Here is a 13,776-nt window from a genome sequence, read left to right as displayed (position 1 = left end):
TTGCAAGAGAAAAGGCATACCAGTCTGTCCTCTTTGAATTACATGTTTCCTTATTGCGTTATTTCTCAGTGGTGTACCGTATTGAAGGATATATTAGAAACATGATAGTGAGATGACTATCTTGAGGGTTACTGAGTGAACTGATGGCTCAGAGGCACCACGCATCATGCTCACCAATGACTGCAAGTAAACAAGCTTTATGAGTTAGCAGACAACAGAAAGGAGTGAAACCTGGCTCACACTATAGCTCCAGGTCAGCACCGCTCCCGTGCTGAGTGAAGCAGGTAATTGCCAGGTTGAGGGAACGAAGGAAGGACTGACTGTAACACTGCATAGGGAGGAGGATATTGCAACACTGTCTGAAACTAGCATCCACCTTTAAATAGCCAAAGATCCACCAAAATATGCTTAATGTCATGAATACAGGTAGGAGACTCTGAAATATCTTGTGGAGAGCTAGATGACCAATGCTTATTGCCAAACTACTTCTCATTCATTTAAAATCAGAAATTAAGTGTAAAACCAGTGACCGAACTGCTCTGTATTTTGCCAATGGTCACACGCTTCTACAGCTGTGCAGTCCTGTTACTTGTACCATAGAAATATAGATGTTGAGCTGTGTAAGTGATGTTGTATGAGTGCTGCTTTGTTCAGCAATAGAGTAATTAATTTTGAGAAGATGGCTAGGGGAAGAGAGAGGGAAGAAGGAAATAAAAAATTCCAGCTGGTCCCAGATGCATGAACAAAAATCTGAGTAGCTTGTAAAATGCAAAAGAGCACGGAGCAATATTTCACAGCAGCACTGATTGCAGAGTAGTCCACGTACAGAGGCAGGTAAGAGACCTACTCCTGTGAACGCATCAGGAGTCATGTCTCAAAGTGAATTATATGTACACAGTTTTAAAATTATTTTACTTTTTGATAGTATGAGGAACACTTTCATTCCTATTCTATAATTGCTGAGAAGATGAGACTTTTGCAGACTCCATCTCATATTAGAAGAGTATAAAGAAACAATGGAAGTATGGTGGCTGACTGGCAGAAAGCAGTGGACGCGCAGCCATCAGTCACTTCGGATCTCTAATAGATCAACGGGACTTTGTTCTGTGTTGCTGCCAAGTGCACATGGACTAAAGAGAAAGATAATAAACAGGAATCTAAGGTGTTTTGGTTTGTTTGTTTGTTTGTTTGTTTGTTTTTTCAGAATAATCACACAGATAAAGTGTTAGACTTATGTTACTTTAGGTGATTTATTCACTTCTATATTCCACCTCCACCTGTTGTAATAATTCTTGTATAGAAACACAAAAATTGCCATCAGCTGGTCTCCTATTTTGCAGAATTTATACTTACTGTGCCACAGACAATAAACACCCGTGAGTTACAGCTGCAGTAATACTACATGATCTTCTACCAGATGACATGCTGACAAGGGTGGGTGCTTAACTTCATGTAAGTTTGTTTAAAAATGACAAGATTTCCTCAAAGTTATCCAATCCCACTTGAAGTGATATAGTAAAGCTTTTTAACTTTTCTAATGTAAGCCACTTTTTTTCTACACAGCTGCTGGGTAACATGGCATTCTCTATTAAAAAGTTAGATGGAATTACTTGAGAAATCTTCTATGGAAATTATTTATTATGAAAAATATTTTGCAGCCTCCGATTGTCCTACAGTGTACAGAATGAGTTATGATCTAGGCTGGGGTAGAGGAATTATGACTAAGTGTAGCAGTGTAGTAAGAGCTGGTTTGGAAATTAATTTTTTCAGTACATAGGTAATAGACAAGACAGCATTTTTTTTGGCTCTGAAAGTTAAACACATCAATAAGTAATTATGTGACTGAAGTTTCTATCAGGTTTTCTTATCTTACAACACTTTCTAAAATTAAAAGCAACTATTAAAAAAAATGCTTATTTTTTCCTTAATATTTATAGAATTGAAAATAGGATGACTTTGATTTGTTTATTTAATGCAAAATACTATTTATTAAGCAGACAATAAAGACTGATTAAAAAAATCAGAAATGTCATGCTATTTCCATCGCTGATTCATAGTGGATAATCAAATATGTAACAGATAGAATTCCTTCTGAGTTATTACTATATTGGAAAGCAGCATTCATAAATTCAACAGACCTATATTAGAATATCTAGAAAAAGCATAACTAAAGAGGCAAGAATGAATATATGTCAAATATGTAATCTACTAGCTGAAAAACTGACAGTGGCTAGGCAGACTTTCAGCAGAATTTTGTGCTGCATTCAAAAATTCCTGTAGGGACTTCTTTTCTGCCTACAGAAGAAATACCACCAGTTGTCGCAAAGAAAGATTATAGAAATAAACCAATTAAAAAGAAATAAGGTGGAATTACATTATGGCCTTAAAATACTTGTTTAATGCTTAGCTGGAATGAACCAGGACACTCAGTATATTTTAGATTAGAATTTGTAGACATTTTTCTTCCCAGACTGTGCGCTCTGTTTTATGCTCCAGAGCTTAGAGCATTTTTCACCTTTAAGAACAATTGGTTTGGCCAGTTCTCAGGTTTCCCAGTAGAAAATGAGGAGCATCCCTTGTAATTTATTTGGTATTGCTAATAGCAACATGATCTTTATTATATTAAAACCCCCCACAATTCAATCATTAAAATTTAATAAATTCTAAACACCAGCCTCTCTAAAGGACAAGAATTAAGCCCTATTTTGTCAGACAATGTCTTTCTGGGGAAAAAAAATAATTCTTTGTTTTTATTGCTTCTTGGTTGCCTTTTAAAATTTATTTGTCTGTTTATTTTATTATCAAGGAGCCCGGCTAAGCTACAGTAAGACTCAATGTTCCCAACTGGAGGAAGAATCTACTACTTTTCTTGTGCAGTCTTTATCATTATGTTTCATTTACACTGCAGATGCACTGAAGTCCTTCCCCCTGCTTCAGAGACGGAGTATTTTAATTTTAAAGAGTAGTTTCTCCTTTGGGGGAAGGGGGAAAAGAAGTTCTTGTAAGAGGCAGAACACTGCCTTTAAGGCTACAAAAGAAAAAGTAGATTCTTATTAATTACAACTCCTGTCTACAAACACAGATTTTTGAATCTTCAGTCATATAAACCTTTTTTTGTGGGTTTTTTTTTTGTTTGTTTGTTTTGTTTTGTTTTTTGTTTTTTGATTTTTGTTTTAAATGACAGATATTGATAGAACTCTAATGAGTCAAAGACTGTGCCTTTATGGGTCTTATCTTCCTTTGGGACTTCATTACAGCTTGAGGGATGGCACAGGTATCAAGGAGGCCTCCTGTTCTTTGTATCAGTCTGGCTGTAACCAGCCTTTGGGGTTTTTTACTGAATAATGATGTCTACACTCCAGACATTTCTGCACGGACACAAGAAATAATCAGAAACAAGAAACTGTTACCAAGCCCACAAATACATTGTGCAAATATTTACCTATTCTGAGTTTCTCATAGGATAATTCAGAGTTATGAACATCTGCTACTCCTCTCTAAATATATAAAATAGCACATTTTCCAGGGCTAGTGGATAGCAAAATATTTTTTTAAAAATATAATTGTATTATATGTTGTAAGAAACTTCTTGTGAGTGCCTAGCTTTATCAAACCAGATATCTGACTCTCCCACTGCCTGCTATATATGCAGCCTGTATACAGTGCAAAATGATATAGGTGAGATGAGGCGGGTGTCAGAATCTGTGTCACTTCGCAAACTATTTAATGGCTATGACATCATAGTCACAGATCTAGAAAAAGTGGTTGAAACACCTGAATTGCTGAATTGTTTTAATGTTACAACTCCAGCTACCAAACAAATTATCTTTTTCTAACTGTCCTCAAATAATTGAGTACATTTACAAAAACAGTTACAAGTTTCTTGAGCAAAATGCAGCAAAGAAAGCAAAGGGCAGAATGTATATATGTAATCAATGTAAAGACTTTTTTTCCTAATTCACATCTCTCTGTGATGGGAATATATAAAAAATGGCATAATAGCACTGCCAGTGTGATTGCTCACACATTAATGGTTGTAATCATAAATCACTTAATGATTGCTGGGTTTGGAGCTGTCATGAGGAACCACTGAAGCTTTATTTCCCCGGTTTTGTGTCTTTGTGTTTCTCTATCTGTTACTCATTAGAGATTGAAATAGTTGCATGATTGCCAACTCCTGTACTTAAAATCTCCTGAGTTTTTCTTCCAAGATTGCTTAAGCAACACTTTCAATCTTTTTGTAACCAGCTATAAACAGCTACAATTTCTGCTTGTTACTGGGAAATCTGGTTACAGATCCCCCTTGTTTTACTGAAAAGTGACAGGGTTATGGAAGTCCTGGAGCCTTTTCCACCATTACACCTTACTTGGATTTTAATGTAGATGGAGAACATCATTATATATGCTCTTAGACTTGCAAATGAACCAGGAAAACAAATTTTGAAAGTTTTCCTAGAGAATTTGATGTGGGTAGGGTAGTTACATGATCTAGTGCTTAAGTATCCAACTTTGACACTCCGGGATCAGGAAACTCTCGATGATTTTTGTCCCTTTTGATCCACTTAATTTTAATCCGGTTCAAATGTCTCATTCAGTTTTGTGTGCAATGAACAGTTCAAACAGCACAAGGAAAGGGGTAAGGGATCACCAGGACTGCATCTTTCTGCAGCTTCACTTTCTTAATGCTGGCTTAAAGTGTTAGGAAATCTACAACCTAAGGCAGTTTTGGTAGACTGAAGATGCAATAATATTTTAGGTTAGGACTGAAAGGCACCTGGCAAGTGGAGAAATACGTGCTATTTCCGTCTGTAGATTACCTGACCCTAAACTGAAAGGCACTTGACAAGTCATAGTGGGGAAATGAATGCTATTTCACCCTGCAGTTCACCTGACCCTAAATACTGCTGCTGATCCGTTTTCAGAAGCATTAATTCATATTCAATTTAAAATTTGCAGTCATTTAAAACATTCAAGGAAGAAGAGAGTGAGAAAATGACTTATTCAAATGAATCAATCTCCTGTTTAACTATGGAAAAGTTCTCCAAACCCCAAATTTCCATAAAGCTGCAGAAGTCATAAACACTTAGAAAAATGAAATCGCCCTGTCTTAGGAAGAGAGAGATCAAGATACAGTTTCACAGCTGCCGAACAATCCCACAGCACCATTCCCAAGAAATAATGCTGTATTGAAAAAATTATTTATTTAATGTTCGTATTTTCATACCTACAAACTGTACTTCTGAAAATATTCTTACTATTCTATGAGAGTAAAACACTAGATAACTCTGAAATTATTTCTGCTTGCAAATTATATTCATGAAGACATGGTATTTTCTAGGTGAAGCAGAGAGAGTGGTTGACTAGGCACACTTCCTACAGACATACATATCTTCTCTCATTTGCTGAGCCATCCTTTTGGCCACCTTCTTGCTGCTCTTTATCCTTATCAATAAATAAAATCATTGAATAAGAAATGAGAGGCACGTGACTGAGGTGGGTTCTGCTGCAAGAGAAATACCAGTGGAGGGCATAGTTAACCGAAGGATGTAGAGAAAGTGACACTGTGATAATCTGTCTTGGGTTCATGATATTTGCCCGTGACATTGGATGCTACTCAGTGTCAGGATTATTTTTTTTTTTCCCTTTTAATTTTAAGATAATGGATTATACCATGACATTACAGTGTTTATTCACAAATGCTGTAAATATTTTCCTCTTTAAACCAGAAAAGGTGCTTGGATATGTCCTGCACTGCTTTAAAACCCATCCTGCACAGTGTGTGTGACGATGTTCTTTTCCTGTCTGCATACTCTCATTTGAGGATGGTGTAGATTTCTAGAATTGTCTATGTTGGAAAAGACCTTGAAGATCATCCAGTCCAACCATTAACCTCACACTGACAGTTCCCAACTACACCATATCCCTCAGTGCTATATCGACCCGACTCTTAAACACCTCCAGGGATGGGGACTCCACCACCTCCCTGGGCAGCCCATTCCAACGCCTAACAACCCCTTCTGGAAAGAAATGCTTCCTGATATCCAGTCTAAACCTTACCTGGTGCAACTTGAGGCCATTCCCTCTTGTCCTATCACTTGTTACTTGGTTAAAGAGGCTCATCTCCAGCTCTCTGCACCCTCCTTTCAGGGAGCAGTGGAGGGCGATGAGGTCTCCCCTCAGCCTCCTCTTCTCCAGGCTAAACACCCCCAGTTCCCTCAGCCGCTGCTCATACGACCTGTGCTCCAGACCCTGCACCAGCTCCGTTGCCCTTCTCTGGACACACTTGAGTCATTCAATGTCCTTTTTGTAGTGAGGGGCCCAAAACTGAACACAGGAATCGAGGGGCGGCCTCACCAGTGCCGAGTACAGGGGTAAGATCCCTTCCCTGTCCCTGCTGGCCACGCTATTGCTGACACAAGCCAGGATGCCATTGGCCTTCTTGGCCACCTGGGCACACTGCTGGCTCCTGTTCAGCTGGCTGTCAATCACCCCCCCCAGGTCCCTCTCTGACTGGCAGCTCTCCAGCCACTCCTCCCCAAGCCTGTAGCGCTGCTGGGGGTTGTTGTGGCCCAAGGGCAGCCCCCGGCATTTGGCCTTATTTAAACTCCTCCAGTTGGGCTCAGCCCATGGCTCCAGCCTGTCCAGGTCTCTCTGCAGAGCCTCTCTACGCTCGAGCAGATCCACACTCCCACCCAACCTGGTGTCATCTGCAAACTGAGGGTGCACTCGATCCCCTTGTCCAGACCATCAATAAAGATGTTAAACAGGAGTGGCCCCAAAACCGATCCCTGGGGGACACCACTCGTGACTGGCCACCAACTGGATTTAACTCCGTTCAACACAACTCTCTGGGCCTGGACATCCAGCCAGTTTTTTTCCCAGCAAAGCGTGTGCCCATCCAAGCCATGAGCAGCCAGTTTTGCCAGGAGAATGCTGTGGGAAACGGTGTCAAAGACCTTACTGAAGTCAAGGTAAACAACATCCACAGCCTTTCCATCATCCAATAAGGGGGTTACCTTGTCGTAGAAAGAGATCAGATTTGTGAGGCAGGATCTGCCTTTCATAAACCCATGCTGACTGGGCCTGATCCCCTGGTTGCCCATTATATGACTTTTAACGGCACCTGTGATGACCTGCTCCATGACCTTCCCGGACACCGAGGTCAGACTGACAGGTCTGTAGTTTCCTGGATCCTCCTTTCTGCCTCTCTTGTAGATGGGTGTCACATTTGCCACCCTCCAGTCCAATGGGACCTCCCCAGTTAGCCATGATTTCAGTTAAATCATGGACAGTGGCTTGGTGAGCACATCTGCCAACTCTTTCAGCACCCTTGGGTGTCACCCATATGGTCCCACAGACTTGTGTGCATCCAAGTGGTGCAGCAGGTCTCTGACCACCTCCTCTTCAACTGTGCTGACCTCATTCTGCTTCCCCTCCCATCTCCCAGCTCCTGAGGCTGGGTGTCCAGGGAACAGCCAGTTCCACTGCTAAAGACTGAGGCAAAGTAGGTGTTGAGCACCTCAGCCTTTTCCTCATCCTTAGTTACCATGTTTCCCTCTGCATCCAGTAGGGGAGGAAGATTTTCTCTAATCCTCCTTTTGATGTTAACGAATTTATAGAAACATTTTTTGTTATCCTTAACAGATGCAGCCAAGTTGAGCTCTAGCTGTGCTTTGGCTCTCCTAATGTTCTCCCTGCATAATTTCACTACTTTAGAGTCTTCATGAGAGACCTGGCCTCTCTTCCAAAGGCAACAGATTCTCCTTTTGTTCTTGAGATCCAGCCAAACGTCCCTGTTTAGCCAGGCCAGTCTCCTTCCCCCCCTGCTTGTTTTTCGGCACATGGGAACAGCCTGCTCCTGTGCCTTTAAGACTTCTCTTGAAGTATGTCCAGCCTTCCTGGACTCCCATATCCTTCAGAGCAGCCTCCCAAGGGATTTTGCTAATCAGTCTTTTGAGCAGGTCAAAGTTTGCCCTCCAGAAGTCTAAGGTGGCAGTTTTACTAACTCCTCTCTTTGTTTCTCCAAGGATCAAAAACTGAATCATCTCATGATCATTGCACCCTAGACGGCCTCCAACCTTTACCTTCCCCACAAGCTCTTCCCTGTTCACAAGCAGCAGGTCCAGGAGGGCACCTTCCCTGGTCGGCTCACTCACCAGCTGTGTGAGGAAGTTATCCTCCACACATTCCAAGAAACTCCTGGATTGTTCCTTCTTCACTGTGTTGTGTTCCCAGCAGATACTGGGGAGGTTAAAGTCCCCCACGAGAACAACAGCAAGTGACCACGAGATTTGCTCCCAGCAGAGAGTCTGTACATCACCCAGCTGACTTTAATTGGGAAGAATTGTCCCTGATTTTATAAAAGCTGAATGTGTTTGCAGCTGAGATGATGATTCTCAGATTCGTCATACAGAAAAGCATGAAACAATACATTGCAGTGGTTCACCAGGGTCCATAACAAAAATGGAGAGGAGCATGCAATCAGGTTCAGACCCTATCTTTACAGAGAGTTTTACTCCTTTTCAGATTAAGCATTCCTCCCCAAGGAAAATGTGTTGGTTATAAAACTAATCTTCAGGTTCTCAGAACAGATGTGTACTCTCAGCTGCTGTCTTCAGCAGCAGGAAGTCTGGGGACATTGCAAGAGGCAAACAAATGAGATGCCCTGATTGTTTTCCTTTATTTTGCATTTATATATTTACACCTTTCTACTGCATTTGTTTATAGAGCATTTGTGTGGAAACACTGGTGCCAAAGTACACCTAGTGAGCTTTTTATAGAAAAATCAGCCTATATCTTGTGTTCACCGGGTGTCTGAGCTGAAAAAGGACACGTGTGAGTGGGCACGAGCCAGGAAGACATAGTGCTGGAGTGGGGTGCACACAGGGCATCCATTGACACTTCTTTTCACAAACCAGCCAAGCAACACGCCACTCTAGTGAGTGCTTGCCTACACTACACAGAGGACAACAGCCACACAAGGTATGGAGTTTTTAAACTCTGCAGCTCTTTGTGGTGTCTGCCCAAACAGCTAACCTTTTTTGCCCTTTATGCTTCCTTGGCATTACATTTGTCTCCTGTCTTGATAGTGTATTTTCAATGGTACTTCTCTCTGTGTATAAGGAGAAGCACAATACAAGGACAAATACCTGAACTGTTAAATACCAACCTAAAAGTTTGGCTATCACTATCTTCATACACTCATATGGCTAAGTCAGAAAAAGAAAGCTGTCATAAAAGCTTTTCATTATTAAAATATGAATATACATATTACTACATAATATCAGTGAAGCACTTTGGTAAGTCTATACTGAAGTCTTTTAACAATGCTTTATCTGGAATTTCTTGTTCACATTAAACTGCTCATTTAAGTGGAAAAACACATTTTAGTTAATGTGATGAAAACCAATTGTTTCTCATTTTGAATGTGTGTGATGACATTCTTAACTAGGAAGCAATAATCAGTGATCTATGAAATTAGTATTCATTAGGCTGGCACACAAGCTTCTAGAAAAAGTATAAAAATAACAAAACATTAAAGAAGAACGTTCTCTCATAGGTGATGTTTTCTATGGAAAAATGAGAAGCAGAGAACATGCTCACTGTTTATGATCTGATCAGCTGATAATTCATGTTTATGAATTGCTGAATTGTTGAATCATTCATTATAAATGGCTGAATTATCAAACAGATGGAATGAATGGTCCTTTTAACATAATCTGTGTATTTCTTTACTGTAGCAAAATTATGAGAACTGCCTAAAGTATGAGAAACATCTTAAAGTTAACAAGAACTGCAGAGACCTTTAAAGATACTTACATCACTTTCATGGCCTTCTCTTAGATTGTATGTGAGATCATGTTGTATATCTTCAACAAACTTGTGAGCGTACTCGGGGTAAAGGTCAAGCACTTCAAAGAGGCCTTTGAGGATAATGCATTGGAGGTCACAGTATGTTAGAGCTTTAACATCTGCATTTGTTTTAATAACTTGATCCCTAATGGATAGGTTTGCTCCAATTAAATCTCCTTTACCTAAAAGAAAACATGAAAATACATCTTCAAAGTATGAATTTTTTACTCCTTTTTTGAATCATAAATCTGTTTCAACATAATTGCTAAATCTTAAATCCCATTGTTACCACTGTATTGTTTAATTAATAACATTCTAAAGGATCTTTGACTAAAAACTGTTGGGTTTTTGTTTTTGTTTTTGTTTTTTTTTTATCTTTGCAGGTGCAATCTTATATGTAATTAATTGAAGGTACAAAGACTAATTTCCAGACAGATATCTAACTACCTGATTTAAGGGAGCAATCAAGTAAATACATAGAAAATTAAGATTTACACTGGTAATTAATAGCAGGTGAGACTTTGTTTTTCAAAAAGCGAACATTATAGCTACACTTCATAATGTATCTTAGTTGTACAGGCTATTAATACATGTGTAGCTCAATGGCACTTCTTCCAAGAGAAAAGAATGAATTCTTACGATATTATATTTTCATTTATGGGCAAGAATGCCTTGGAATACTGAATGTATTAAAAATGACAACTGGCCATATATTTAAAAGCACAAAAATTTTATAATGAGATGCTTTCACAAACATCTGATCTGAAATATAAAGCAGTCATTGAAGGAGAGGTCTTCCTCAAAAGTTAAGGCGGATGGTCTTTGTTAAAGACCCAGACAGTGTGATGGAGTGCACTCTTGGCAAATTTATGGACAACATTAAATTAGGGAGAGTGGTTGATATGCTTAAAGGCAAAGCTGCTATTCAGAGGGACTTCAATGAATAACAAAAGGACTGACAGAAACCTCAACAAAAACAAATGCCAAGTCCTGCGCCTGAGATGGAAATCCTCCTTGCAACTGTATGGGCTGAGGACTGGACCAGCTGGAAGGCAGGTCTCTGGGAAAGGACCTTGGGTCCTTGTGAACAACAAGCTGAACATGAGCCAACAATTTGCCTTTGCAGCAAAAAAGTCCAAGAACCTCGTGTGCAGCATTAGCAAGAGCATCAGCAAGTCCCAGATAGTGACTCTTTCCACCTATATGTTGCTTCTCATATCACAGCTGGAGTACTGTGTCTAGTTTTGGACTTCCCAGTACAAAACAGAATATTGACATAGTAGACTGAATCCAGAAGAGGCCAGTAAGATGAGCAGGGACTGGAGAACATAATGTACAAGGAAAGGCTGAAAAAACTGGGTATTGTTCCACCTTAAGAAGAGAAAGCAAAGGAAGGATATTATTGCTGACTTCAATAGTCTAGGGAAAAAGTGTAAAGTCCTCTTCAGGGTGTGACAGAATGTACTGGGCACAAGTTGTAACAAAATAAATTGTGATTAGAAATCAGGCAATGAAAGTCACCAGGAGGCTGGTCAAACAGGCTGCCCAGAGAGGCTGTGCAATCGCCATCCTTGGAGATGTTCAAAATTTGCCTGGACATGGCCCTGAGGAAGCTGAGCTAAATTAGCTTTAAGCAGGTTAAGGTTGGGTGGCTTCCAGAAGTCCCTTCCAAACGTACATTATTCTGTGATTAGTAAGTAAAGACTGTAAGATCTGAAAATCGGCCTAGCATGTGATTCCCACTGGATATTACACAAGAAATGGTGAACTTGAAGGGTAAGTTAAACTAAGCAGCCAACCATCCCTGAAGCTGCTTAAATAAGACAATTTTATACTTGAAAATACTACTTGTAATTTGTTCTATTTACAAGGATCTTGAACAACTTTCTCAAAAGACCTTATCATAAACACATAATAGGGAGGGTTTTTATTTTAAGCTAGGAATATACATAAACTTATGCTACTTTGGGGTTTCTTAAAAATGGCAATTGGTATAAATGAGAGCTCATATTAGTTTGGGGAAAGGTAAATCTGATAGATGGCAATAACATTTGTCGCTGCTCATGAAATGATGCGATTTTTACTTAATCAAATGCAGTGTGAAGCTAAGCCTTAATTTACTTTTAGTTTTTACTGTAAGTATCAAACACTCTAGATTTCTTTGATTATACTGAGTAGAGAGCTGGTAATGTTAATCTGTTGCTGGCTGTGTAAATATGGACAAGAGAAAAATTATTTCAAATATGCCAAAACTGATCTTTAAACATCTTAATTAGAAACTTTTTAGGCATATGAACCTAAAGCATTGGTATCAATAATGCATAAATAATTCGGAAAAAAATGTTAGAGTTGTATTTGATTGGAGTTACAGTGTTTGATGAAATGTCATCCTCAAAGACACTACAATGGATTTGGTAATGCTAATGTATGTTTCTTTTCAAATGAAAATCATGTAGCAAAGGCTGTAGGTAGCAAACTGAAGTTTCATGTGGAATTACAGCAGCAGCACAATTGGACCTTGAATATCAACATTTGTTACATAAACAGAATAATGTAAGTTATTCTTAGTAGCTCTTCCTTTTTCACTGGAGAATAAAGTTATTTATAAATGTTTATGCAGACACATCTATTTGTTAATATATCTGGGACATATGGTCAAAGTTATAAATTTATTCTCTTTATGGATATCTTTTAAATCACTTATGGCTAATATTTTAAAATAAATCTAAGATGTATGCTCAAATGGTACGTAACTGTTATATTAAAATATATTTTCATATAAAAGATATTCTAACCATTATTATTAGATATCAAGTAATAGTCTCAAGGAGAACCAAACAGCTGTATTTAATCAGAGCATTTCATTGTGTTTTTGCTGTATTGCTTGTTAGCGAGAATGGTTCAGTAAACAAAAACTAATCCACTAGAATAATAATCATGACAGAATTATAAAACAGTGGTCTGGGAACTGTAAGTAACCCAGCATTGTGAGGGAAAAATAACCTGCTCCTTTGGATTTACATCACATCAGTAACACAGTTTCTCATAGGGACCTACAGGTTTGATGCATTCACCTTCTGGTGTTAATTAGGTTTAAATGGTGAAGCTCCCATTCACCATAAGGAAACATTATTTCATTCTATTATATTTTTGCATTACAATTTCATTAACTTTTCTCAGAAATCCATGAATCTCTTTCTTCTTGTTTTCATTGTCACCATTACACAATGATGCTTTCATTAACATTTTCAGAAGTACCTGAAAATGGAATAATTAATGAAATCATAATTCCAATGGGGGCAGCTCTTGACCTTTTGCTATATTTAAGCTTAGGATTTTTCTAAGCCATATTTTATAGCTTTGCTATCCGATACAATAAAATAAAGGCATTCAAAAACTTCCTAATTACAAATGAGTGACAGTGTGATGTGGGCTGTCAATCTAATGAAATTAAAGAGTTATGAAATAAATAGGACATGTATCACATTTATATTCTAAAAAAAGACCAATCATATGCATGCTAGTAAAATAAAGGAAATTCAATTACAGAAGACCAGAAGCTTGCATTATCAACAGTCTAGCGCAATCCCACAAAACAGGAAGGAAAGCAAAAAAGGAAATGTTCTTTTTAACTCTGCTTTATAAGAACATTAAAAGTTATTAGAAAGAACAATACATTTAAAACTAAAGAGGTATTAAAATCATAATGAAATAATTCTTTAAATTTAGAGCAAAATATTATATTTTACTTTACCAAAATACTTTATCAGCATTAACTCAGACAAGCCTAATCATACTTTAGCTGAAGATAAAGGGAATTTCTTTCATAGGCATTAGATTGAGGCCAATCACTGAAATTTACAGACAGAGATGCTTAACCCTAGAAAAGTCAAAGCAGTCATCTAGCAAACAAATCATCCAAAT

At 38.5% G+C, this 13,776-nt stretch overlaps 1 protein-coding gene across 2 annotated transcripts in view; it reads right to left on the bottom strand.

Moving 5' to 3' along the window:
* KCNH8 (potassium voltage-gated channel subfamily H member 8) overlaps positions 1-13,776 on the bottom strand; it is a 200,047-nt gene that overhangs the window by 28,740 nt on the left and 157,531 nt on the right. For both annotated transcript variants that reach the window (XM_074900508.1, XM_074900509.1), the window contains one exon: positions 9,820-10,034. In XM_074900508.1, the coding sequence (XP_074756609.1) occupies positions 9,820-10,034 (215 nt within the window). The remainder of the gene's footprint in view (positions 1-9,819; positions 10,035-13,776) is intronic.

Source organism: Athene noctua, chromosome 2 (genome assembly GCF_965140245.1).
Source record: "Athene noctua chromosome 2, bAthNoc1.hap1.1, whole genome shotgun sequence".
Classification (NCBI taxonomy): Eukaryota; Metazoa; Chordata; class Aves; order Strigiformes; family Strigidae; genus Athene; species Athene noctua.
The sequence above is the reverse complement of the archived record's forward strand: the minus strand, read 5'-3'. Positions and strand labels throughout refer to the sequence as shown.